Source organism: Cariama cristata, unplaced genomic scaffold (assembly GCF_000690535.1).
Source record: "Cariama cristata isolate BGI_N322 unplaced genomic scaffold, ASM69053v1 scaffold22266, whole genome shotgun sequence".
NCBI lineage: Eukaryota > Metazoa > Chordata > Aves > Cariamiformes > Cariamidae > Cariama > Cariama cristata.
The window spans coordinates 9,550-35,410 of record NW_009620866.1 but is presented as its reverse complement, the minus strand read 5'-3'; the positions used below and the strand labels follow the sequence as shown (position 1 = coordinate 35,410).

The window sequence follows — 25,861 nt, the reverse complement described above, 5'->3', positions numbered from 1 at the left end:
CAAAGGAAATATTTTATTTGCTTAGCTTTCAAGTCAATATAAAAATCTATGTGAGTGGCCCAGGGATGTGTCATGGTGATGGAGAGGTCTTGTTTTCCACAGACAGGGCTTATAAGGAGCCTTGGCTGGCTTTGTGTCTTCCCAGCAGAGCTAGGAGGTTGTCTATCGTGCTTAACATGTAACTTGTGTTTCTCCCACAGGCATCTAAATATCCAGAGGAACTGCTGAGATGTTCCGACAAGCCTTTTTTTCCACTCTCCTTTGCGTGGCTCTAGTTCCTCTCCATGCTCAGTTTGATGGGGATCCTGGAGAAGTCAGTCCTACCTCCTGTACAGGTATTAACCACATAACTTGGGTATCTCTCTCCTTTGCAGACAGCAATTTTACCGAAAGCGACAGCCATGCTTAGTTGCAGAGCCTGCTCACAAGGAACTGAGTGGCACATTACACCTCTCCTTCCCCTTTGCACTCCTGGGCAGCGATCTGTGGTAGCAATCCGGCTGTAGGGAACACTTACTGAAATTCCCATTTCGGCGTTTGCATTGGAGCGCAGAGAGGTAGAGATTGAAGAGCTGGGGTCTGCCAGTGGTGGCTTTTCCCAGCTGATGCGTGAATAAATACCAGTTAGTTCTGTATATGATGTCAGAAAACAGTCCACTTTGAAGATTTCAGCGTTTTTCAGTTACAATGCAGAGGAGGTAATTTATGTGTCCAGCCTGACTTTTACAAAAAATGGCAAGATTTTCAAGGTTGATTCAGTACCAAGCAGATCTTAGGGGCACTAGACAGTCGCCTGACCCAAACACAGATGTTAATGCTAGAGTTAGGTGGGACTTCTGCTTTTTCCAGTTTCGCACTTGGGTACGATCTTTTTGAAAACATTTATAAATCAGAGAGCAACCAGCAGCCTGGCAGGCAGGACATTCATGTAATACAGGAGAGCAAAACTCATACCCTTGCTCTTCCTCCTTCAAACTTGGCACTTAGTCCTCAGTTTCCTTGTTTCCTCCAATCCAGGTGGAAATAACTCCTGATTAGTAAGAACTGCAAAACCACCACAGGCAGCTGAACCTCAAGCCTCATGCTGTTGTTTGCTTTCTTTACAACTCTATGTGCTGTCCTCTATGCGCTCTCTCTATATGCTTCTCAGTCCGGGTTTCTGGGGGACAATGAAGGAGATGCAGCCGTGCTTGAAATGCTCTGATACTGTCTGAATAATTGTCTCCATGCAGAAAAGAGGAACTGCCCCATCAATGTCTACTTCATCATTGACACCTCGGAGAGTGTTGCTCTACAGACTGTGCCTATCCAGAGCCTCGTGGATCAAATAAAGCGGTTCATCCCTGTGTTCATTGATAAACTGGAGAGTGAGCTCTACCAGAACCAAGTCTACATCACTTGGCAGTTTGGTGGACTTCATTACTCGGATGTGGTGGAAGTTTACAGCCCTTTAACAAGCAGCAAAGACATATACCTCCCCAAGCTGTCTGCTATTAACTACCTTGGCCGGGGCACCTTCACAGACTGCGCTATCTCCAACATGACAGAGCAGATCCAGACCCAGATGGCCTCAGGCGTAAACTTTGCGATAGTCATCACTGATGGCCACGTCACTGGCAGCCCCTGCGGGGGGATGAAAATGCAGGCTGAGAGGGCGCGAGACATGGGGATCAAGCTCTTCGCAGTGGCCCCCAGCGAGAACGTCTACGAGCAGGGACTGCGGGAGATCGCCAACCTGCCACACGAGCTCTACCGCAATAACTATGCCATCACGCAGAAAGACACCCTGGACATCGATGTGAACACCATCGAGAGGATAATACAAGCTATGGTATGGAGTGCCGCCTGAGGTGCAGGCAGTGCAACAGTGGGAACAAGAGAAGCAGCGTGTGGATGGGGGAGATGCTTTCTGAGTGGCCCTGCGGTGGGTTTTGGCAGGGCTCGAGAGAGCACCTCTGGCAAGGAATAGCCGCCGTTTTGTTTCTTTTCCTTTTCTGTGTCCTTTCAGCACTCATGGGCCAAGTGGAGTCTTGAGCATCTCTGATTTCTCTGGTTAGATGCTTAACCAGGACTCCTTCACTTGTGTCTCTGTTCCCCAGCACATCTGGGCTGGCTACCACCCTAGTCCTGGCTCTTGCTCAAGGCCAGACTCATACCCCAGCCTGCTCCCCATCCAGGGGCACGTGGAAGAGCATGCAACACTGAGACATGTACTCACCATCAGCATAGTCTTCGAGGCCCCACCTGTGAGGCACTGTTAATTGAGGACTGTGCTGAGAATGTCTTTAAAGCCATGGGACCTTCACCACCTCCTCTCCCTTAGCGTCCCATGGACCTCCAAAGCTGTGATGCTGTTTTTCTCTTGGGGCTGGCCACCTTAACTGATTCTGTTCATCCTGTTTTTTCCTTTGCAGAAACACGAAGCCTACGCAGAGGTGAGTGAGAACATCTTCATGCCATTACCACACAACACAGGTTTCAGTTGCCTCACTTAGAGACGCCCAGCTCGTACCCTGAAGTAGCAGGCCAGATTCGGCAGGGAGTTGTGCAGGATGTGTCTCTGTCCACCTGTGGATCAGTGCAGAGCCTGGCGATTCATCCCCTTACTCAGTGGTTAAAATGGCGTACTGGGGTCTTCACTTTCTGCTTCCTCCTCCCCTGCAATGAACTCAAGTCTATTGAATAGACTCATTTTATCACTTTGGAGGCATGTTTTGTAGCTACTCTGCAAGCTGAAAGCTGAAACTCCTGCCCTGCTGGCATCACATGGACAGGGTTTGGCATACATAGGGTGTATGCATAGTGTGCAGAGTGATGCTCCAAAGGTCACGCACATCCCCTGATAGCCCCAGAACAAGCGCACACCACCTCATCTGACACTTAGCAGTCTTGTTCTTTCAGTTTGGGCCCAGTGCCAAACCATAATGAATGTATTTGTGGCAACTTTCTACGGCAAATTTACGGGCAGCATTTTCCTGCATGCTTGTTGCTACCTCAACTCTGGCCCAGCTGGAGCGATAGCAGTTTTTAGCACTGCGGTCACGAGGAGAGGTTCATGGAGAGCCATGGTGCAGAGCTGAGGTTTGGGTGCACGCTGGTTCAGCACATGAAACAGCCGTCATGCTGGAGCACCACGGTTACACCTCCTGTTCAATTTGTTGTATTTCAGTGCTACAAGATGAGCTGCCTGGAGATTGCAGGTCCGCCCGGTCCCAAGGGATACCGAGGGCAGAAGGTAAGTCGCCCTAACCCATGGGAAGGGAATAATGCCTGTACCTGCGACAGACACTGCAGGATGCCCTAGATCCCACCTCAGCTGCAGCAGCCTTCACAGGTGTAGCACCCAGGTGGGAAATAACTCCTCAGCACCTGTCTTGGCCCTGGGAAACTGCTGTGCTGCAGTGAATGGAGCACACAGCCAGCACTGGTGTCTCCTCACGTCCGTGCCGAGGCTGATGCATTGACACCGGTGCAGAGAGGCATCCAAGCATCAGCCATGCCAGGCACCGCTGGCACCTTCAGCACCCGAGGACAACAGGAGTGAGGCAGCAGTTGTTTCTGATTCTCCCACCCTCAAGAGCAGAGCTCTCACATGTGCAGAGTCTCTCACTCTCCTGCCCCCAGCTCTGCGTGCTCCCCTCCCCATCCCCAGAATAAAGCAGATCCCACACCACCAGCACGCTGCCCCAAGCTCTGTAGGAACAGCCACAGTGAGCCTGACACTCCCAGAAATTGCCATTTTCTCACAGTCAGCACCAAGCCCTGACTTATGTTGCATTTTTTTCTTTCCTTAGGGTGCAAAAGGGAACATGGGTGAGCCAGGATCCCCTGGGCTGAAGGGACGACAGGTGAGTTGTGGAAAGTCCCCCCTTGCCACAGCCAGCAGTGCTGCCCCTGCGTTAGCTGGAGCCCCATCTCTGCAGTGCTTGAGCTAACTCTCCGTATCTTCTTCCCTTAAGGGTGACCCAGGTATCGAAGGTCCCATCGGATACCCTGGTCCCAAGGTAAGAATCCCATAGCTGATGACTGACCTCTTCGCATTCGTTGATTTTTGGTAAAGCAGGAGGAGCTCTGCTTCTCCCTCTCACCTGCCTTTTTCCCACCTGAAAGCCCCTGCACTCCACTGCCTCCACTCCTGCTGATCCCCAGGCACTAACACAGCGTTTTTCTTCTTTTCTTTTTGTCTAGGGCGTCCCAGGGCTGAAAGGAGAGAAGGTGAGAAAGAAGAGACCAAGTGGCCTGTCTGGGCACCTGGGGGGTGGGAGGGAGGGACACCTTTCTGTTGCAAAGAGGGAGAGTTTAGCTGTAATGGGGAGAATAGCAACCCTATTAATATGTAACTGCAAACATGGGGAGGAATATCCAGGAGCATCCCAAAGCCTGTCCTCTGATGGTCTTGTCAAGTGGTGATGTTTTTGTGGTGTAAGTGGGTGGGAGGTGATGTAGGCAGAGTGGCTGACTCCTGTTCTCTTCTTTCCTCAGGGCGAGATCGGATCTGATGGACGGAGGGTAAGAAAGGACATTTTCTAACTTGTATGTTGTTCCAGCTACCAACCCTTATGTGTGTGTTAACAGATCACCGATCCTTCTTTTTCCTCTTTTTTTCCCTCTTGATCCCAGGGTGCGCCTGGTTTGGCAGGCAGGAATGGCACCGACGGACAGAAGGTAACGCCCCTGGGGAACACCTTGTAATGTCACTGCTCCCGCTTCATTTCTTTACCCACCCTTGTCTCCACAGGTTGTTTTGTTTCTCCCATCCCACCCGCTGGCTTTTTGTTCTGACTGAGGTTTCTATGAACTTATTTGCATGTTATTCTGCATGTCCTGTAGAAACACGTGAGCTAGCTGGAGATGAATTAATTCAGGTCACAGAAGTGCTATCCCTTTGTCAGCAAGCTCTCTGCAGGAACCAGGTGTGTAACCCGCATTGTGCTCCTCCTGCAGGAGGTGACACGGCCGGATCACCTGCCTGTAGATATCTTACCTTGAGTGTTAGTGACCCCTGCAGAACATGTACACAGAAAGTTTTGCAGAAGTTTGGTTTTCAAGGCAGTTTCATCACAGAATCTGAAATTTCATCTCTAAACCGCTGCTCATTCTTAATATTAAAACCTTGTAACAAAATATTAAAGCACCTTGTAATAAAATCCCTCAAATCCTCCGTCCCGTCTATGGTGAGTGTAGAGGACCACGACCTCCCTTAGCTCTGCATACCATGCAGATGTACCACAGTGGGATAGTCTAACTTGAAATTATTTCAGCTGGCTTTGTCTGCTGACCAGCACACATTGGTATTGCTCTACACTTTCCCGCTTACCCAGGCAAGTACATCTGTGAGATAATACCAATTCTTCTTCCCACTCCTCAAATGCCTGCTGAAGCTCTAAAACATAAAAGTCCTTCAGTCACCGCCTCTCTGTAGCCAAGGCGAACTCTCTAAGCGCTGCCAGCAAAGCCATTTTGGGGCGCAGAGCAAGGCGGTCACTGCCCTCCCGGCGTCCATCAGGCAGCATGGTTCCTGTGAACCTGAGCTGCTCTGACGTGAGATGCACAATGGAGGAACAGCACAACCATGGACGTGAGCGACTGCCGAATCCAGCCTCAAGGGACATGTCCATCACCCAGTGCACGTACGCAGGATGAGCGTGCTTGAATTCCCACCAACACCCGTGCTACCACTCAGGGTATTTCAGCTACTTTCTCCTCCTCTGTTTGTCTCTGCACACCACAATCCTGCTTAAGGAATACACTTGCTATTTATTCTCTAACTGATCGCAGGTACGATCAGCAGATGATGTTAAAAATGAGTGAGTGTGAACAGGAAAAGCTGTATTTTCCCTTCAGACACCTACAGGTTCTCTGTCTTCTTTTGAATGCTATCTCTCTAGGGCAAGCTGGGGAGAATTGGACCACCGGGCTGCAAGGGAGACCGCGGTGACAAGGTAGGAATACTGTACTCTTTCACTAGGCACATCAGATGTATCGCCCCAACTTTAGCTGCTGAATGAGCTGCACGTGCAGAGAGATATGGCAAATGAGAGGTTACTGGCCCATTTCCCAACCAACTGCATAATCTGAACCCAGGCCTGGGATCCTGAGAATGGGGAGCACAGCCTGAATTTTTTTGTGCCTCCTTTCGATGGGCATGTAGGCTGGGATCCTCTGGGTGTCCCTCCCTGCCACGTAGAGAGGAGGAGCTGCTACTTTCATCAACACTAGCAACAAGCAAAACCTATCTTAGTCTCTAGAGAAACTTTCCAAGCCAGTTGATTTATTCTGCAGGGGAAGTGCATATTGTTGTCACTGGAAAATGTGGTTCTTTGCCCTTTGCCTCCCTAGGGCCTTGATGGTTACCCAGGAGATGCAGGAGACCAAGGTGAAAGAGGAGATGAAGGCATAAAGGTACAAGTAATCTGAATGGCGAGCAGAGAGCGGGCAAAGGCCACCAGTGGGGACAGCTAAACACCATTGCCTGTATTTGCTCTTAAATCCTTTGCTACTCATGGAGCCCATAGGCTCTGTCTGCCGGGGGGGGTCTGGATCTCATCACCAGACACAGAAGCCAAGGGAAGAACCTTGCCGGCCCTGTTCCTTGGGCTCCTCATGGTCCACATCAGTGGTGCACAGCAACATGCTGATGATGCAGGCAATGACCATTGCTCTCTGGCTCTTTCAGGGAGATCCTGGCCGGCCTGGTCGCAGTGGACCCCCGGGACCTCCAGGAGAAAAAGGAAGCCCGGTAGGTTCATGCAGCATTCAGATGTCTCCAGTGTCTTATTAGTGTCTGCTCCACGTGGCATTGAGCTGGAGCAGTATCAACTGCTGGTCACAGGGAGCAGCAGCATAAAGATGACTGCTTGCCAATGCAACCTGGTGATTCTGCAAACTAGACCACCAGCACGGAGAAAGCACAAGCCCCTGAGTGGTCAAGTGAGCTCTCCCACCAAGTGTGTACCCACCAGTACAGTGGGAAACATCATGTGGGCAACAGGAGAGGGGACTGCACAACTTCCCTCCAGCTGCCCAGATCAAAATGAGAATGGGTCTTGAGCATTTGTCCAAAACAGAGAAAAGCAGGCAAAATAGACTTAGGAGGATTTACCTTTCCAGCTGATCCATTGCACTGCATCTTTCCTTCTCTTCCTACCCTCTCCTGAGTCGAAAGGCCCTGTTTGGCCGTGGTTTGCCCTGCCACAGTCTCATGACTTTGTCACTGTTTGTGGCAGTGCCAATGTTTGCAGGCATGTGAGTAAATGTTAATGATTAATTGCTCAGAGATCTAACACAGGCTTTACCTACTGCACTTGACCTTATAGCCAAAGGGGTTGCTATGCTGATGGCCAGTTACTTCAGACATAGTGCAGGAGGCTGAAATAGCCCTCCGGCTTTAGGCCGATGCTGTAAGGAGGAGTAGACAAGCTTTTGCACTGGTTGATGGAGAAGAGGTGACAGTATCACACTGCTCCAAGGCTGGAGCCTGTGCACATAGCTTTGACATGTAGGCATGGTGAGTGTGCGGAAGCATAAGTTGTGTGTCCATACACACATCTGCTCAAGGGTGGACCACTTGACACAGAACAAGAGATGGGTGTGTGTACACCTTGACCTCGCTTCCAACAAACTCTATTTCTTTTACTTCTCCAAGGGACTTCCAGGCAACACTGGAGCTCAAGGACCTGCTGGAAGTAAGGGAAGAAAAGGTGAAATGGGACCTCCTGGACCCAAAGGAGAGCCTGTAAGTGTCTGAATAGCCTTCTGGACAGAGTGGGCACATCACGGGAGCCTGATGCAGTTTCATGGATGAACTCTGAGAAACTGCCCCATTTGGCCTGCCTGCCCTGCTTTCTGCATCCCAAAAGATGTGCAGATGCTGATCTCCTTGTCTCCCCCATCTTCAAAGAGCACTACTTCCATAATCTTAAGCCTGATGTTCAACATTGCACCTTAGAGAAGCATCCTATATTCCCACATAACCACAATGCCTTTGTGGATGCCCAGGGACCCTTTGGTTGTACTCAAGCAAGTTCCCCAAACCTCTGGCTTCTCACAGGAGCTCACAGAGTTGAAATCTGGTGACTGTTACAGTAAAGCTCTCTGAAAATGGCAGTGTCAAAGAGCAGCCATGTCACGACAACGATGGTGCCACACAGACCCAAGCTAATGTGATGGGGCACTGCATAATTTGGGGAGTGGGCTGGAGATGACATTCCCTGGCAGAATACAGCAGCACAGCTCCACCAGCACGATGAGACCAGAGCCCAGCCGGCTTGTGTCCTTGTGCGAGATCTGGCGGGGGAAGCAACACCGGATGAGCTGGAAGTAAAGCAGAGCCTTTAACCCTGAGGGAAAGATCGATGAGTGTTTGTGGTCGCTGTGGTGACCACCCTCCTGAAAGAATAGTCTGGTTGTGGCTTCCCAAAAGCCAAAGGCAAGATCCTTCAAGCAGTGTCAGCATGGGCAGCCCTGCTCCCCTGCTGCCAGGCATATGCTCTCTAAGGGGGCAAGGAGGTGTCTCTTGGACCACGACAGAGAAGGCAGGACAGCCAGGCATCACTGCTCAGGTAGCATCCATCTTCACATCCCATTTATGTGACTTTCTGTGTCTGCCAAGGGTCGACGTGGAGATCCAGGGACGAAAGGCAGCAAAGGCACTCCTGGGGCCAAAGGAGAAAGGGTGAGTAAAGCAACTGCCCAGGCTATTGCAAATGAGCCCAAGATGCACAGGACTGGTATGTGTGATGTGCTGTTGCCCGGCCATGAAGTGTCCATCCCAGTGGGCTCTGCATGTGTGCTGTGCTCCCACTACCTGCCCTGGTGGCCACAGGTACAGCTTCCTCTTTCAGGGCTTGATCCAGAGAGGGGATGAAGGGCAGCAAAACTTGTGACTAAGAGACATGTTCAGAGGGCACACTGCCCTGACAGTTTCAAGCCAAGAAACACCAGATTTGAGAACAGTGTCATGCCTTCTCGCTCCAAGGAGCACTGCCATGCACACAGACAGCATTGGAGACATCCCTGACCAGGACTATCTTTACCCTCCTCACAGGGAGATCCTGGTCCAGAGGGTCCTCGTGGCCTGCCCGGCGAGGTTGGAAGCAAAGGAGCAAGGGTAAGCACGAAGCAGGGGTTGGTGACAGCCAAGAGGGAGGGAAAGCACTGCTGCCATCTGGAGCAGCTCACCGGGCTTTCCTCCTCATGCACACCTGCCTGTACCTGTCTCTGTATGTTCTTGCATCTTGCTTTGCTTTTCAGGGAGACCAAGGACTGCCAGGACCCCGAGGCCCTTCAGGTGCTGTGGGAGAGCCAGGCAACATAGTAAGTCATCCTGGGGCATCTGTGTGACCGTGTCCTCCCTCTGCAGTGAGAGCTTGCCCTGCTGACATAAGCTGGCTGCACTGTCCCTCCCAAGGGGAACCTGCCTGACCTTTTCTCAGGGAGGCTCAAAAATTAGCCCAGAGGCCCCTGACTAGCCCTTTCTGGGGCAAGGAGAAATTGCAGAACCCAGGAGTCCCTGCTTCTCCATCACTCCCAGCTCCAGGTGTTCACATAACAATGTGGAAGGGACCACGTCAGAGCAGGTCATGGGGCAAGGAAAGATGAGGTTCCCCGGGTGTCCACTTGTCCTGGGTTTGTGGTTAGTCCAGCACCTCGCTGTGGCAGTAGTGCTGTCACATCTGTGTGGCTCCACGGGATGTGGGAACCCAAGTGCTGAATCAGTCACTGTCACAGTAACTTCATTGAGAGGGGAGATGGTCTCACAGCATCGTCTCAAGAGCTGCTTTCTCCAGCATGGCCTCCTGTGTGGCTGGGGAGCCGCAGAAAACATCCTTACCTGCTCCCTCCACTCTCCCACACTCTTCCTCTCACTCTCCCCCACACTATCCTGCAGGGATCGCGTGGGGATCCTGGTGATTTGGGCCCAAGAGGTGACGCCGGACCACCAGGACCAAAGGTAAAATTCCTGAATGCAACTCTGCATTTGAAAGGCTATTTTAGTGTGCTTTTTTTTAATTATTATTTTTTAAAAAGGCAGTTTCCACTGCAGAAACTTGTGTGCCTCGGAAACAGAATGACTCAAACCTGAGCCTCCCTATGGGGCAGAGATGTAGGTCTTGCTCTGGCCAAGGCACCTCTGATTACACCCCTCACCCTGCACAGATTCAGGGGTGTCCCTGGCATGCGATGTCCCCAAGACCCTGCGAAGCCTTGATCCGCGCAGCCATTTCCCATGTTTCAGGACCAGCTGCAGAAGTCACGGGTCCTGGTGGTGTCTCACCCCAAGAGAAGATGAAAATGGCTCAGAGTGTCACTGGCATCACCAGGTCAGAAAGGTCAGGTTTGGTTTCTGATGGGTCTTTTTTTTTTTTTCTACCAAAGGGTGACAGAGGCAGACCTGGCTTTAGCTACCCTGGACCCAGAGGACCACAGGTATGATGCCATGTCCAGTGCAGATATATGTGCCGCGAGGAAACCTGTTTCAGTGGAGATTGCTGTTGAAGCTGAGCGGCCTGAAAGAAGAGGGAAGGAGGAAGAAAAATGACCAGGGTCACAAACACATGGAGCCCATGAAGGGGCCAAGGACTGAACTTGGCTGCAACTCCGTTAGCCTTGCAGCAGAGGAGCTGGGGACCACAGCCTCAATGGTGGCGATGGGGAGGTGGCTCTGCCCACCACCCCAACTGTCAGCCTGAAGCTACACCGGCTGTTCTACTTTGTGCCCCTCACTGTAAACTTCAGATATATGTGTGCACGGTGTGGGGCTGGTACCAGTCGGGTGCTGACCTCTTCCTCCTCTCCCTTTGCAGGGTGACAAGGGTGAGAAGGGGCAGCCAGGACCCAAGGTGAGTGTGTTTGTCTCTGTTCCCTGTTTTTTATACTGACTGAAATGCTGAGCAGTTGTTGCCCAACTGTCTGGGGGCGTGGCCAAGGAGCCTGGCCAGCTGGCAGCTGCCCTGGCTATTCGCTGCAGCTGCAGAGCCTGGGTGTATCTCCCAAGCCCATCTTCTTTTGAAACTATCTGAAATATGCTTTGCAAAACTTATTTATTCTTAGTTAATGCCTATGTAAACACTGTTTATTTACTCTGCACTGAGCTGCAGGTTTAGAGGGTGTTCTCCCGGGCCAGGCAAGCATGTGTTTTTGACGGGCTCATAGCAGTAGTGCCTCTGCCTGAGCACATCCAGATGTGCTCCACGCCGGATCTGTTTCTCCTTCCTTTGAGCAGGGAGGAAGAGGTGAGCTTGGACCAAAAGGAGTGCAAGGGACCAAAGGACAGAAGGGGGAACCGGTAAGCAGACTTCCCGTACTGCCCGCGGGGTCACTGTCCCCCTCCCACACTTCTTCCAGGTGTACTGGGGCTGGCGCTGCTGGCTCTCCTGCCTGCCCCATGTCCCCAAGCCCAGCTCTGGCAAGTTGGTGACCGTGCTTAGCAGGGCTGTGCCTGATGAAAGGGTCAGGAGGAGCCCCAGATGGCAGCAGCTGCACCGCCAGCCTTTCCGGAGAAATATTTGACCCTCTTTTGCTTCTTCTCCAGGGTGATCCTGGCCCAGGAGGTGAGCCTGGACCTCGCGGTCCGACTGGTGAAGCAGGTCCTGAGGTACAGTACCATGCCATCGTGTCTGAGCAGATACTGCAGCTCCCTCCTGCTCCCCACTTCTCCTTGATGCTCTAAAGCCCAGAGGACCCCAGTGGGCTGCCCTGCAGCAGGGCTTGCTGGAGGGGACACCAGCTGCCAGACTTATCTGCTAGCTCCCAGCGAGGCTTTCCTACCCTTCCCATGGCAGACCTCTGCAAAAAGCCACGGTTTTGGTGGCTCTGACATCTAGTTCCCTAAAAGGGAACTCATGGGAAAACTGTGCCTGAAATCTCTGTGCTCTTTTTACAGGGAACCCCTGGCCCACCAGGAGATCCTGGCCTGACTGTAAGTAGCACTGCTCTGCAGCCACCCATGCTCTTCCTTCTGGGGCAACCATGGCTTCGTTGTGCACAGCCTGAGAGCAAAACAGGGCATCAGGTCCTCCTGCTGCCTGGCAGAGATGGCCTGTGGCTTCCCATGGGAGCCAAGGAAAGAGAGGAGGAGGTCGGCTGGGTGGGAAGGGAAAGGAGAGGGGACGGATGTTGCATAAGGGGAGGAAGGTATTCACCCTGCATCCCTTTGCTGGCAGGACTGTGACGTGATGACCTACGTGCGAGAGACGTGCGGATGCTGTGGTGAGCAGATCATCACCTCTCCCCAGGGCAGGGGAACGACCACTGGAGGGATGGGGAAAGGGAGTCACCAGAGGCTACCTCCTTTTTGAGGAGCTCCCTTGAGGGAGCTCTGCCCCATGAGCTGCCAGCACGGTGGGCTCTTTGCTGCTCTGCACAGCACTGCACCCTCCAGAGAAGATACCATGAGAAGTCCTTCCCTGCTCATCTGGGTCCCAGCACACCACTGAGGACGATGGCACTGCAGGGGCAGTCTGACTTACCTCCCAAAATTTAGCTCTGCCATTGCAGGAGCAATGAGCTGTAATATAGAGTTGCATGGCCCAGATAGGATAGATGATAGGATAGAATGTATTACACAGCAAGATTTAAAAGGTTTCTTTCTATATACGTCGACAGAAAGATACACGTAAAATCCTCCCTATGCTGCCAGCTGCGGGCAGCACCACAAACCCTGTGGATGCTTGGTGTGATGCCAACTGTCTCCATCTTCCCATAGAATGTCTCTTCTTACCTGGTCGCCCTTGTTCCCACTGTCATTGACTTTGGTGTTTTCCTCCTTCTGTCCCTCTCCCCAGACTGTGAGAAGCGCTGCGGTGCCTTGGACATCATGTTCGTCATAGACAGCTCAGAGAGTATAGGCTACACCAACTTCACCCTGGAGAAAAATTTTGTTGTCAACGTGGTCAGCCGGCTGGGCTCTATTGCCAAGGACCCCAAGTCGCAGACAGGTCTGGACTGTGTGGGGACAGAAAGGGGCACGGGAAGAAGAAAAGGGTCTTGGATCCCTCCAGCTTCCACGTTTGTCTGTAGCTGCCTTGAGCTGCAATCCATCTGTCCAGCAGTTTCTGCTCTTCCCTCTTCCTTTCCCAGCTTTGTAGGCCAATTGGGCAACTCTTTGCTGATACAAAAGTTTGCTGACTTTCTCCACTTTTTCACTGAGGATGCCAAGCTCAGTAATGTGACGCTTCATTGGCAGGTGCCCGTGTTGGGGTGGTGCAGTACAGTCACGAGGGGACCTTTGAAGCCATCAAGCTTGATGATGAGCGCATTAATTCACTGTCGAGCTTCAAGGAAGCAGTGAAGCGCCTGGAGTGGATCGCTGGAGGCACCTGGACACCATCTGCCCTTCAGTTTGCCTACAACAAACTCATCAAGGAAAGCAGGCGAGAGAAAGCCCAAGTGTTTGCTGTGGTGATCACAGATGGGCGCTACGACCCCCGGGATGATGACAAGAACCTAGGGGCTCTTTGCGGTAGAGATGTGGTCGTCAACACCATTGGCATTGGAGACATGTTTGATCAGCCAGAACAGAGCGAGACCCTGGTCTCCATTGCCTGCAATGAACCCCAGCGAGTCCAGAAGATGAGGCTCTTCTCAGACCTGGTGGCAGAGGAATTCATTGACAAGATGGAGGATGTGCTCTGCCCAGGTCTGTACCTGTCCTTGACAGCTCTTACTGGAACTGGAGTTTTCACCCCCAGGGTTTGGAGTGGGGGGCACATACAGTGCGTTGCAAGGATTGCAGAGACACTGTGTCCCAGCAGTTTGGCCTGCAGCTCATAAGCTCAGTCACTCATGGTGGGGGATGACCTTTATGTAGCCCTTCCTCAGTTAGCATCCAGCCTTTTCAGGCAGTCCTTTGGAGTCCTTTCCCCTTGTAAGAGACCTCGCCCTGCTGCCCTGTCTGTACAAGCCGTGAAGGGGGATGGCAACACATCACTCAGTTTTCCATGTTTCTTTTCTTTCCAGATCCACAGATCGTCTGCCCTGAGCTGCCCTGTCAGACAGGTAAACTTTACAAATAGCTTCATGCCATCTGCACAAAGTGGTAGGCCCAGGGGGAGAGTGCACAAGGCTCAGGAGTGGGACCGGGGATGTGCAACCCTGTTCATTCCCTTTGAATAGCAGGAGTTTGGGAAATAGTGTTACTTTACAAGAGGAGAGGCTCCAGGGTTTCATCTCCTCCTCTTTTCCTGTCTCTCTGAGTTCTCTGCACAGGTAGGTACGAGTGCACTGTGTTAGTGCATCAGCATGGCTCAGCCCTGGTATTTCTCCCTGTCTCAATTCCTGGGAGCCACCAGGTTTTGACCTCCAAACTCGGCAGTTGATTTCTCACGTGTTTCATGTCTCTATTATACATCAAGTCAAAACCTCCTTGCTAAACTTTCCTGCCCACGTGACCTTTGAAATGCAGAGCCTGACCTGCAGCACTGGGCAGGATGCTCCTTGGGAGTGACAAGGGCAGAGCAGGGGACAGGGACCATTTGGAAAATGACACTGTAGTGGACCCAAAGCTTTGGCTTCTCTAATGCTGGCTGTGTTTAATTAACAATTAACTCTGGGTGTTGAATTAAAGGAAAAAGGCTGTAAGGATCCTCTTGTATAAAGGAGACGACTGCTGCTCGCTGCAGGTAGCTTTACTTGATCACATTTTGCTTGTTAAGGAGCAGATCTGCAACCTGAATTCCTAGAGATCCTGTCTGTCTGAGTCTCTGCGCCTGTTTAAATATAATAGATGCACTATTTGCTGATGTACGCAAAGCTTACAGGGGACAAAGTTTTACCAGTCCTTGCGATTTTTATCTCTACTCTTGCTGTGAATGTTGTTGTGAAAGTCCCCACCTTCAACTCAGTATTATACAGAACTCAAATTTCATTTTCAAAGAAGTCCCTTCGTTTCCATACAAAGCAAAGGAGAACTGGTCCCGGGATGCTTAGGTATCTGAAGACAGAAAAGCTGTAATTATTCCTGTCTAAAATCTCTCACTAGTGTTTTGAGTATTTGCACCTGGCCATGCAGAGAGCAGAATGTCGAGCCGTGATGCTGAGCTATCCACACAGGCTCCTCTGCAGAGTCCTCTGAGGAGCTTTGTCCTGCGGATCCGTGCACAAGGAGGTGACTTCCCCACCCTGCCCTGGTGACTGTTCAGGTGTCTTCAAAGGCTTTGGTCTTTGCAGCCTCCCCGTTTCTGAGGAATACTGCAGGAGAAACTGCCCCAAGCAGTGGCGTACTTATGTTCTCCTAGGCTTGGGCCATCAAAGCCCTTCAAAGCAAGGTGAAGTTGACGGTCCTTTCCTTGTAGTTCTCTTGCGTGTTTCTGTTCCTGATGCAAGGTGTGAACAGTTTGCTGGTACCTGACAGTCCTGGGGACCAGAACAGAAATTACTTGAGGAAGCATCTTAGGGGTTTCCCTCTTAGGTGAATCCCTCAAGCCGTGCCATAGGCAGGCTAGGCCAAGTGCAGGCCCTACACCTGTGCCCCAGAGGACGTGGGAGGTGGAGTGATGTGGCTGGGTAGGTGTGGGCCTCCTGTGAAAGTGCCAGTACACCCATCTGAGTATGGGCAAAAGTTGTCCATGCAAGGATCTGTGCTAGGCCAGGTAGATCAAGTTTTAAGTGATATCCAGGGATTCAGGGGGCTTTAGGCAAAGCACCTTCCACCCACTGCATTGGATGGTCCTGATGCATTCCTGTCATCATTTAGAAGGATCTGCAATGATCACACTTGCCTAGTGGCACGGGAATATGTTGGATGGGATGTGACATAAGGCATGTGACAGAGCCTGGGGCTTCTCTGCTCAGTGCTCAGCTTCCTCTGATTCTCCGAGAAACATCTCAAGAGTTGGTGCCAATTCACACGCAAACCCTTTGGACGGAGACGGTGCCCTTCTCAGGGTATGTGAGTGAACCTCCTGCACATCCAATGCACGTGTCCAGTCTTAGACAGGCTGGACAGGGTCAGGTCAGGGATGCAGCTACACCCAGCCCTGTTCTTGGCCCCGTGGCTCTCAGAGTTGCAGTCCTGGCACTTTAAGGAGTGAATTAATTGCTCATACCAGGTACCCCAGCTCCAGCCTGACTATTGTCAGCAGAGCACAGAGAGGGACAGGTATTACGTACACCCCAGCTTCCTACCTGCTGCCTTGCAAAGCCCAGCACATCGCCACTTCAGGTCCACATCTGCAGATGAAGGCGTGCTGCCTCAGTGCTTTGCCTAAGGAAATCCAGGTTTTCCTGTTTTCAGGGCAGACCTTTGTCTCCCTGTTACCACTCATTGATTATTGTGGTGCTAACGCGATGCTGGAGCATTAAATGGATTAAATGCTGAGCAAATCTGAACTGACCACTTGCTTCAATAGAAACCGCATGATGCTCTGTGAGGCTCTTTCTAACCCATGCAAAAGGCTTTGCTTTGAGCTTTGGGATGTTATTTGAATTTAAGTTCAGTACAGCCAGGTGGAGATGGAAGCTCTTGGAGTCCTGACTAGCCCAGACACTGCACAGGAGCATTGCACACTGCAGGGCAGTGACTCTAGCTAAAGCACAGCAAGCCGAGTACGAGGCAAGGAGTTCACATAATGCTGTCCCTTAGATGTCTTTCTGGCTGTAGAGCATCATGTGTACAGTCTGCACGTAGCAGAGTTCAAAGCTACATGATGGCTGAATCCCATATGCAGGAAGAAGCTGGACCCCGTGGCCCTTTTCCAGAGCACTGCTCTTTCTCCATTGTGCCTATGCTGGATGAGTGGGAAGGAACCGGGCATTTAAGGTCTCTTGTAATTTTCAGAGGTCTCTCGGTTGATGTGTGATTGATTTTGGCGTGAATCCCATGGTTCCTCAGACATAAAAGTGGCAGAAAGATTTAAAATCTGGCTTTGATCTTTACCTCTCTGTCCCTCATTAGCGCAGTTCTTCTCTGGTGCAGTGCACATAGGAAGGTCAGGTAGCATTCAGAGACACAACCATTGCTAGCAAGCCCTGAAAATATTCTTTTGACGCTCACTTGCAGATGACAGGAACCCTGGGAACGTAAACCCACTTATTTTCCGCCCCATGGAAGAGGGAGTCAACATAAATTTCCCCAGCACCATACATTCGATCGCCCAGTTCCTAAACTCCACGCGGGAAACCCAGGACCCCAGCATGTACACCCAGCTGGTGGCCACTTTGGCCTTTACCGCCGAAAAAGCCAAGTTTGCCACAGGAAATGAGCGGCAAGAGTGGATGGACTTGTTCATTGACACCTTCAAAATGGTGCACAGCGAGATTGTGGGAGACCCAGAAACCGTGCTAGGGCTTTGCTGACACCTCTGTTAGAAATCATGTGGAGAAGCAGGTGGAGGCAGAGGTTGAGCGGAGGTGGTAATCATCTTTCCTCGAATGCCTGTTTGGCAGAGGGGGCAGGTACATTGGCAGATGCTCTTAGTTTAGGAGAAACACAGGCAGCGAAACGGCTTGGTTGTGCTCAGTTGGGGATGGGACACAAGTGGCAGTCCTCTCTGGCTTGGCTGGCTGTTGAGCATGGCAGCTTTCCCCGGTGGCGTCAAGAGATGTTCTTGCTTTGCCCACTGCTTTTCTGCAGAAGTACTGCATTGCCTCAGTCTCCGAGCCAGCCATGCTGCTCCCCTCCCATGCTCCCACCCTGCTCTGGCAGGTTGGCGTGCCCCAGCCCTCAGCCATGGTGAGCACCAGGCTCCATCAAGGAGGCTGCCGGCACACGCATGGCTGAGGGCCAGAGCAAGGCCCTTGTTTGCAGAGAGCCTAACGATGCGCTTTTCCCACGCCTTCCTACGTATGCATTTGCTGACCGCTTCTAAAGCATCTTCTGTATCCTTTCGCTGGGTTACCATGAGGGCTCTCTTCGGGTCTTGCAAACAATTTGTGTGGCAACTCTGACAAAGCAAGGTGCATCTCCTCTTGCCGCAATGAGTGTCTCTGTACAACCATTCAAGGGGCAGTTGGGGATATAAGCAGTCTGGGCAACTCTGGCTTTCCATCGAGAGCACCGAAACCTGGGGAGTGCTTCTCTCAGAAACTGTATGAGCTCCTTCTGCCTTTTTCTCTGCTTGTTCGTTTGTGTTTCTTCTGTCTTAATTAGCAACATGTACCTGTTCATATCCAAAAGACAGAGGTTATGTAGGGCCGGGCGGTGCAAAGCAAAAATCCATGACTGTGCAGTCAAACCTCTGTGATGCGTTACGCGAGCTATCTAAAAGCAAGTATTTAAACTTGATGTAGTATAGCCTGTTCAATCCATACCGAGTGCTAGTTTGGTTCAGAGGGACTACAGACACACCACTTGCACTGCACGTATGTGCAATTCCACAAGGAATGATATTTCCATGAGCTCAGCTACCCCTGGTTTTCACAAAAAGTCAGGCAGGTGACTGCCACTGCTGCCTCCAAAATAACCCTCTCAACCCTTAAGAAGAGAAAATGGCATTTTGTGTGCAGACAGAAGAGTAGAAGTGTTTACTGCCAGCAGGTGAATTTTGCAGCCTCTCTAACTGACACGGTATTATTGCAATAAAGTATACTGAGCAAATGTCATATATAATGGGCAGAAGTGAGATGTACGGTCTTCAAAAATGTGACTGGGCTGTAATGTTTCCAGGTGTGCAAAGAGAAACTGGTTGCCAAGCTCAGGCATGGGAATTGGAACGTGGAACTTGCTGACTTTGAACTTAATGCAGTGTTTCTTCCAGCTCTGCTTCAACATCTGGGGCTTGCCAGCCTAGGCTAGAAGCCGTCTGGTGACAGGCACGCAGGGGAGGTGTTTGTTTCACTCAGCACATGAGCAGATCAGATGCATTGCACAAAAATAGTCTTTCTCCCAAGGTTTCAGCAATTTTTGCTCCCAGTCTATAGGGAAAGGGAGCTCAGAGAACTCTGCTGTTGGCATATAATAGAGGAAAAATAGTTCAGAGCACTTTACATGGTGTGCTCTGCATTTTAGGTGAAGACAAAAGGATCAGCCTGTGTCTGTGTCTATATGCTAGTGTCTTGTCATAATCCACAAATTCCAGATAGCCTGTGCAAAGCCAAGCTCCCTACTCTGTTTTGATTTTTACCCCAAAATTAGTGTGTGACTTAGTCTGCTGGGATGCAAGTAAGAGGACTTAACTCAGAGTAGTTAAGCTGCTCCAGCCATGATGCTAGAAGAAAAGCCCCAAAACCCCCACTGATCTGAAGAGAACATCTCAGGGCTGGGTCTTCTTGCTGAACAAGACGAGAGGGTAAAGGCCTCTTATCACACAGCTCGAAGGCAGCCCTCTCCAAGTGGAGTGTCTCTGGGGAGTGCTCCTGCAGTAGAGGCAGCCTGGAGAGCCAGACGTGCGTAACGCTCTCGCTGAAGTTCCATGGAAGGATGCTGCTCCCAGCCACAGTCTGCTTGACTAGGAGCTCTTCAGGCTTGCTTCAGGTCATGTGGGAGGTGGGTGGCTCTTGCCTGTTATCTCAAGAAACATGACTATACGTAGACAAGCACTGAGGGAGACAGACTGGTAACACTTCTCCAACACCATATGCAGCCCTCACTCCCACCTGCTCGCTTCCACCTGCATTCGCAGACCTCTACTTAGATTTTGGACTGTGTGGTTGCAAGGGACATGCCTTCCTGCCTTTCCCCTTCCATGACTGCACAGAGCTGGTGAGGACCAGGAGTGCAGGTGCTGCCAAGGCAAAGAATCCTTGTGGCAGCAGCACCTGAGTACTGGGAAGTGCAGCATCAATCTACGTTTAGACAACATTTCTCAAGGAAAGTTGGGCAGAGGTGAGTACATACCTTTGGTGCTTTAAAGGAGTGGAGTATCGCAGTTGAATTTGGAAATGCAATTTCAAAATGCTCATGGGTGGAAAAGCATCGCTCGGAGGTTGTTTTCTGCTGCAGTCAGAGTTGGCATTGCAGAAGCCTGTCGTTCGCAGTAAGACAATGTACAGTGAGCACCATTCAAGGCGTGCCATCATTGTAGATATATTTTACAGTGTGGGCTAAGGAGAAATGCAAGTCTACAAGGTCAGGTAACCTGATACAGAAACATCCACAGACTTTTGCCTTGTCCAGTGAGTTAGGTTAAACCACAAGTACCAGCAAAAGTTCCTGCATCAGGTTTGACTGTTTTATCATGGATGGAACGGGTGCCAATAGTCTGTGAGCTCAATACCACCAGAGCTTCTGCTACGCTATCTTGTGCTGTTGGATTCATGCTGGACACTGTCTCTGCAGTCTCAAGAGTGCATGTATCTACTTTGCTTAAAATACAACTTCGCTGTTTGCTGAATGTTGACTTACACACATAGTACTCATGTACTAAACAGTGATCCATTTGTTGCTCAGCTCATACAAGGAATTACACTGGTTCAGCACCCTACCATGCTGAATCCAGGTGTAGCAGGGTTCAGCATTGAGGAAGCACTTTGTCAAATTGGATTTGCTCATAGTACGGAAATTCAACTTAACGTGATGCTTCTATCCCCAAAGTTACCCCTTGTTGCCAGAAATGGATGCTCAAGTTGGGGCTGCTCCGGGATCTCCCATTCCTTGCCAGTCATGCAACACAACGTGACATCAGCTCCAGGACTTCACCCTTTTGAGATTCAGTCTTAGAGCCATGGAATTGCTTGACAGTGATATGGGCATTGCCCTGATACCAGCTCAGGGGTGGCCAGCCACAGCAGGTACATCACAAATCAAGACTGCTGTTGCAATTGTATTCGTGAGTAGTGCTTTCAGCAGAGAAGGAAACTCAAAAGAAGATGAAAATTAAACAGTGCAGAAATGGAAGTGCTTCTTGGAGAAACGGTGCATGCAGAGGAACACCAAATGCAATACATACTACTACTGCAATGGGACAAAATAATGGTCCCTAATTAACAGTTGACTGCAAAGATAGCTATTTTCTTCTCCTTTTTTTTCTCTGAGTTCATTCACTGCGTATATTCATATGCCCACATGCCCGCTTTGTGGACAAGTGCTGTTCTGAGTGACTGAAGAACAACGTCCCACTGTGTTTCACTCAAATACTGGTCTGTTATATACTACAAAAGCTGCTTTACCATGAAGAGGTGCACCCACAAGGGTAGTCTTGTTTTCCAACCATATGACTCAAACTTTATAAGCTGTTCAGGAATCAGTGATTGCTGATTAAACTAATCTGGGTGAAAGGCCTGAAAAACAGCTTTCGTCCTGCAAATCTGTGTGTGAAGAGTAACTCTAAAAGTAAGACACTCTCTAGAAGTAACCAAGAGGTTTGCAGACACTGCCTGCCATTAATCTCTGCCATTATTACAGATAAGAGCTGGGAACTGCTGTAAGAAGGTGGATGTAATTCTGGGACTGAAATGCACAGACCTGTCTAATCTTGCGGAGGTCTGTCAGAGGCCCCAGAATTAACATTCATTAAGACCTAGTGCCCAGGAGCTCCTACATTACAGCTGCAGAGACAGGCTTTGGCAGCAGAGTGGGGTTGGTCCTTCTTTGGGCAAAGATGCACAGAGGTGATGCCAGCCCAAACTGCCCAAGGCAAACCCCAATCTTATCCTATAGGCTTTCTTATGCTCCCAACTCTTGTCTTCTTCTTTCTCCTGCAGAGCTTGCAGTGGCCCAGTGCACGCAGCGCCCCGTTGACGTTGTCTTCTTGCTCGATGGCTCTGAAAGGATCGGGGAGCAGAATTTCCACAGGGCCCACCATTTTGTGGAGGAGGTGGCCCGACAGCTCACACTGGCCAGGAGCAACAATGACAACATGAATGCCCGGATTGCCCTGCTGCAGTACGGCAGTGAGAGGGACCAGGATGTGGTCTTCCCACTGACCTACAACCTGTCAGAAATCTCCAATGCCCTGGCACAGATCAAGTACCTGGACTCATCCTCCAACATCGGGTCAGCCATCATACACGCCATCAACAACATCGTGCTCAGCCCGGGAGACGGGCAGCGACTCGCCCGGCGCAATGCTGAGCTCTCCTTCGTCTTCATCACTGATGGCATCACAGGAAGCAAGAACCTTGAGGAGGCCATCAACTCCATGAAGAAGCAAGATGTCATGCCCACGGTAGTGGCTCTTGGGAGTGATGTAGATCTGAAGCTTGGCCTCGGGGACCGGGCAGCCATCTTCCGGGAGAAGGACTATGACAGCCTCTCCCAGCCCAGTTTCTTTGACAGGTTCATTAGGTGGATATGTTAAATGGAGTGCACATGTCCTCCTCTCACCAGTATACACACCCCTGATATTACCTGTTTTATTTTCTTCCCTCTGTATGGTTGCTAGCAACTCTGAGCTGGCCCAGAACAGCTGCCCTCTGGGTCCTCCTTTCTAGCCAAAATCCAGAGCTCTTTTTTTATTGTCATGATGAAAAGTCATGTATCTTACATTTATGGTGCTATCTAAAACCAAGACCGAAGCAGGATACAGAGCCATGCGATGTGCTTCTGTAAAGCTTTACACACACCAAGCCATGACTTGCATACGTACTGTGATCCTAGGAGGGCTTGTCAGAGAAGCGAGAAACCTCTTCAGCGTAGCAGGACAAACGATCATCTCTATATCTCAATATCACTCAGCGTCCTGTGAGGACCTTTATGGTTGTGACATTCCCCGTTGTTTAGCAGACCCCTTTCCAGATTATTCCTCATCTTTTTTGTTCTCTCAGTACTTTGGCTCTGAGAGGACTGAGTGAGTTTATGACACATCACAGGCTGCTTGAAATGTTCAGCGACTTGCTTTCCTTTTGCATGGCCCTTGGTGGCTTGCTCCTCTTTCCCAGGAGCAACAGGATGGTGAGAGGTTTTGCTGTCTTCTACAGGTGTCTGCAGATGCTCCTTTTGGGGCTCTAGCTATCCTAAATTTCACAGATAGTCTTTAAGATCTTTATTTTCCTGTGGGCCATATCTCCCTTGCTTCCTTCTGCCATTCCAGCCTTCATCAGAACCTGTTCATTTATTACTGCACCCAAAATCCTGGCTGAGAGGGGCAACATGCCCTCCCAGGATCTCACAAAATACTGGGCAGCCACTGGAGCTGCCTCCCTGTCATTCTAACGTGCTCAAAGTAACCACGGTGCCTTCTTCTCACCGGTATCTGCTGAGCAATGCCCAGATTTTAACTTGAATTGTGCTGTCTGCAAAAATAAACAAACTCTTTTCACCCTATCCTGAAAAAGACTCTTTATTCTGTTGTTTGTCTATTTTTTTAAATTAGTTTTTAACAGGCAGTGGATTCTCCTGGTGCTAAGCTGGTAAGTCCAGATAAGTTTGTCTTCTGCCTCACCCCACAAATGCTGGAGCACAAAACCAGGGGTCCCTGCAGCTCGGGGGTCACGGGGCACTGCTGAGGACCTGAAGGACCACAGGAGGCTAATGGGGCCTTTCCAGCCCTCCCCACTCGCGCTTTCTTGAGGCCCTCTTGTATCTCTCAAGCCAGGACAGTGGGGCAAGGGAACCCTCTGAGGAAGCGGGCATTTCTGTAAGGTGGTGGAGCTGGGATGGGGAGGAGAGGCTGGGCAGGGCAGGGGTTGTGTGTAGGGGCCCCCAGGCATGGGGTGCAGAGGAGCTGGCAGCACAGGTGCAGGGAAGGGCTCCCAGCATGGGAACAAGCCAGGGCAGGCATGGCGGTGGGGATCTGTGACCACGTGTGCTGTGGTGTCACTGCCGTGTTTCCCTCCTTTGGAAATGGATGCTGTAGGGGAGCTTCAAGGGTTGCAGGACAAAACATGACCAAATCCAGAGAGGAGCTGCAGGAGTGGAATCCCACTGCCCCAGCACACATACATGCACAGCCAGCAGTGCAACAAGGATGAACGAGGCTGCACTGGCAATAAATCCGGGTAAGATGGGCTGCACCACCTCTCTTGGAGAGTCCCTCTGCCAAGGTGGACTGCTCACGTTTGTGCCACTGGGCCCAGCAGCCAGTCACACCAACTGGCGGCAAAGCCTTCTTGATAACGGGGCTGGGAAGGGTCCTCTTGAGCCACGACAACAGGCAAAACAAAAATACAACAGCAGCAAAAGCAGCCCTGTGTTAAAATTGTTGTGGTGAAAGCGCTGCCAAGTTTTTCACCTTTCCTAGCAAGCATGCTGCAGTCCCATGGCCACAGCTCAGGGGCTTCAGAAAGAGAGCTCACTACTTTTTCCTATTAATTGTTACTCTGACATGGAGGACGGTAACCCATACAGCTCAGCAAGGGGAAAGTTATGGCATTCCCTGGCCATTTCATCTCCTACAGCTGGGAAATCTCATGCAAAATGTAAGGACTTCTCTGGGCAGTGGGATCCACATTAGCAGCCAGCATCGTTACACGGGAAAAAACACACGGACACCAGCAGACTGCAAACCAGCATCTAATACTCCCCACACTGCTACCTGCAGCCTTGGGGATGACTTTCAGAGGGCTCTCCCGAAAGACAGAGGATGGAGCTGCTGCCCATTGTTTCACAGCGATTCCAGTCAAAGAATTTACAGGCTAAAAAGAAGGGAATCGCTCGGCAGACAAAATGCCACTCAAAGAGAAAGGGGAAAGGAGAGGAGCAACATGCTGGTGGTTCCCATGGGGCATTTGGCTTCGTGTTCTGTTGCTTTATGGCCATGTGGGTGGGAGATGTCCTCTTCAGTCAGAGTCAGAACTGCTGCTTGAGCTGCTTGAGCTGCTGCAGTGCTGGAGGAGATAAAACAACTTTAGGATAGTACAGAAACAATCCTCTTTCACACCATTTCTGAAAGGTGTTAGCAATCGTGCACTGGATGCCTGTTCCCAGCAGGGTCCAGGTTGAGCCTGCAGCAGCGGTGGCTGCAAACCCACCTCTCCCCAGGTCTCTTTGCACAGTAGCACAAGGGATGCCCTCAGATTTGCACGCCGGTAATTAGTTCATGTCAAGGCCACGGGGGCCACGTGGAGGGTGAACCTACGTGGGAGCCAGCACAACACCACGACATCAGATGGCAAACCCCATCCAGGATACCTTGACTTAAAGATAAAATGACTACTAATAACATCACCGCAGTGTTTATTGCAATCCTGTTTGTTATAAACCATGTTTTAGAGTTTGGAGCCATTATTCTTCTGCTTGGAGAATATAATTACGGGCACATTGTAGGAGGGCTGGTTTTTTAATTATTATTTTACAAGCCAGTTCAAGCCAATTAAGCAATCTCCAGAAGGGTCCTGCTCTCTGTCAGTGAGGGCAAACATCAAGGTAGATTGCTTTCAGAGTCATTACACAGTGAGACGTGGCCATGGTTTGCTTTGTTTGGGAAATGCTCCTACCTCTGATGGCAGAACTGGGATGTTGTTTAGCAGGCCCTCACTCAGACCAACTCTGGAGCGTGCCTAGCCCTGCAATGGCATTTTCTGCAGCATCTACTCCAGGCACAGAGATTTGCTTTTCCTCTTTTTTTTTTTTTCTTTAGTTTTTTAAGAGGGAACTGAACTGCTCCTCTGCTGCAGGACACTGAGTAAATATCCCTTATAGAAGCACAACTCACTCTCAGATGAGCAGGACAAAGTCCTGGGATTTAATACTCTGCTTGGTGAACCCTGAGCTGTGTCACAGTTTCAAATGGATTCAAGGAATTTCCTGGATCAGTTTCAAGAGACTCACTTGAAATGACTCATGCTTGACTATCTATTAACCAAATGGGAGTCTCCACATCTCAAAAAAAGCCACTGAGGTCTTGGCAGCCTGCTCTAGCCCCTGCAGGGTGGAAGAGGGGAGCCCCAGCTGCCCAGACTGGATGCTGTGGCATGCATGAGGAGATCTAAAGGACCACAGGAGAGGTTCAGAAGGATCCGTTGCCGCCTCACTCTTACCTTGCCTCCATGGTGCTTGGAGTGCTTCTTCTTGTGCTTCTTATGGTGTTTCTGACGGCAGTCAGGG

General features: G+C 50.6%; 1 protein-coding gene across 1 annotated transcript; it reads left to right on the top strand.

Moving 5' to 3' along the window:
• Positions 1-200: 200 nt before the first annotated feature.
• COL6A2 (collagen, type VI, alpha 2) lies at positions 201-23,141 on the top strand. The gene is made up of 27 exons (XM_009701757.1): positions 201-335; positions 1,233-1,831; positions 2,415-2,435; positions 3,170-3,235; positions 3,795-3,848; positions 3,960-4,004; positions 4,189-4,215; positions 4,483-4,509; positions 4,621-4,665; positions 5,889-5,942; positions 6,340-6,402; positions 6,677-6,739; positions 7,646-7,735; positions 8,612-8,674; positions 9,047-9,109; positions 9,253-9,315; positions 9,890-9,952; positions 10,378-10,428; positions 10,806-10,841; positions 11,225-11,287; positions 11,534-11,596; positions 11,885-11,920; positions 12,165-12,210; positions 12,786-12,938; positions 13,187-13,639; positions 13,960-13,998; positions 21,580-23,141. The coding sequence occupies exons 1-27, from the start codon at positions 230-232 to the stop codon at positions 22,173-22,175; spliced, it is 3,048 nt and encodes a 1,015-aa protein (XP_009700059.1). The 5' UTR covers positions 201-229; the 3' UTR covers positions 22,176-23,141.
• Positions 23,142-25,861: the final 2,720 nt, after the last annotated feature.

Excerpts from the sequence above, each read along its gene's own strand:
- COL6A2 (XM_009701757.1), top strand. The coding sequence starts at position 230 with ATGTTCCGACAAGCCTTTTTTTCCACTCTCCTTTGCGTGGCTCTAGTT. Across the intron at positions 4,005-4,188 it reads TCGGATACCCTGGTCCCAAG|GGCGTCCCAGGGCTGAAAGG; the intron begins GTAAGAATCCCA and ends CTTTTTGTCTAG. Across the intron at positions 4,666-5,888 it reads ATGGCACCGACGGACAGAAG|GGCAAGCTGGGGAGAATTGG; the intron begins GTAACGCCCCTG and ends CTATCTCTCTAG.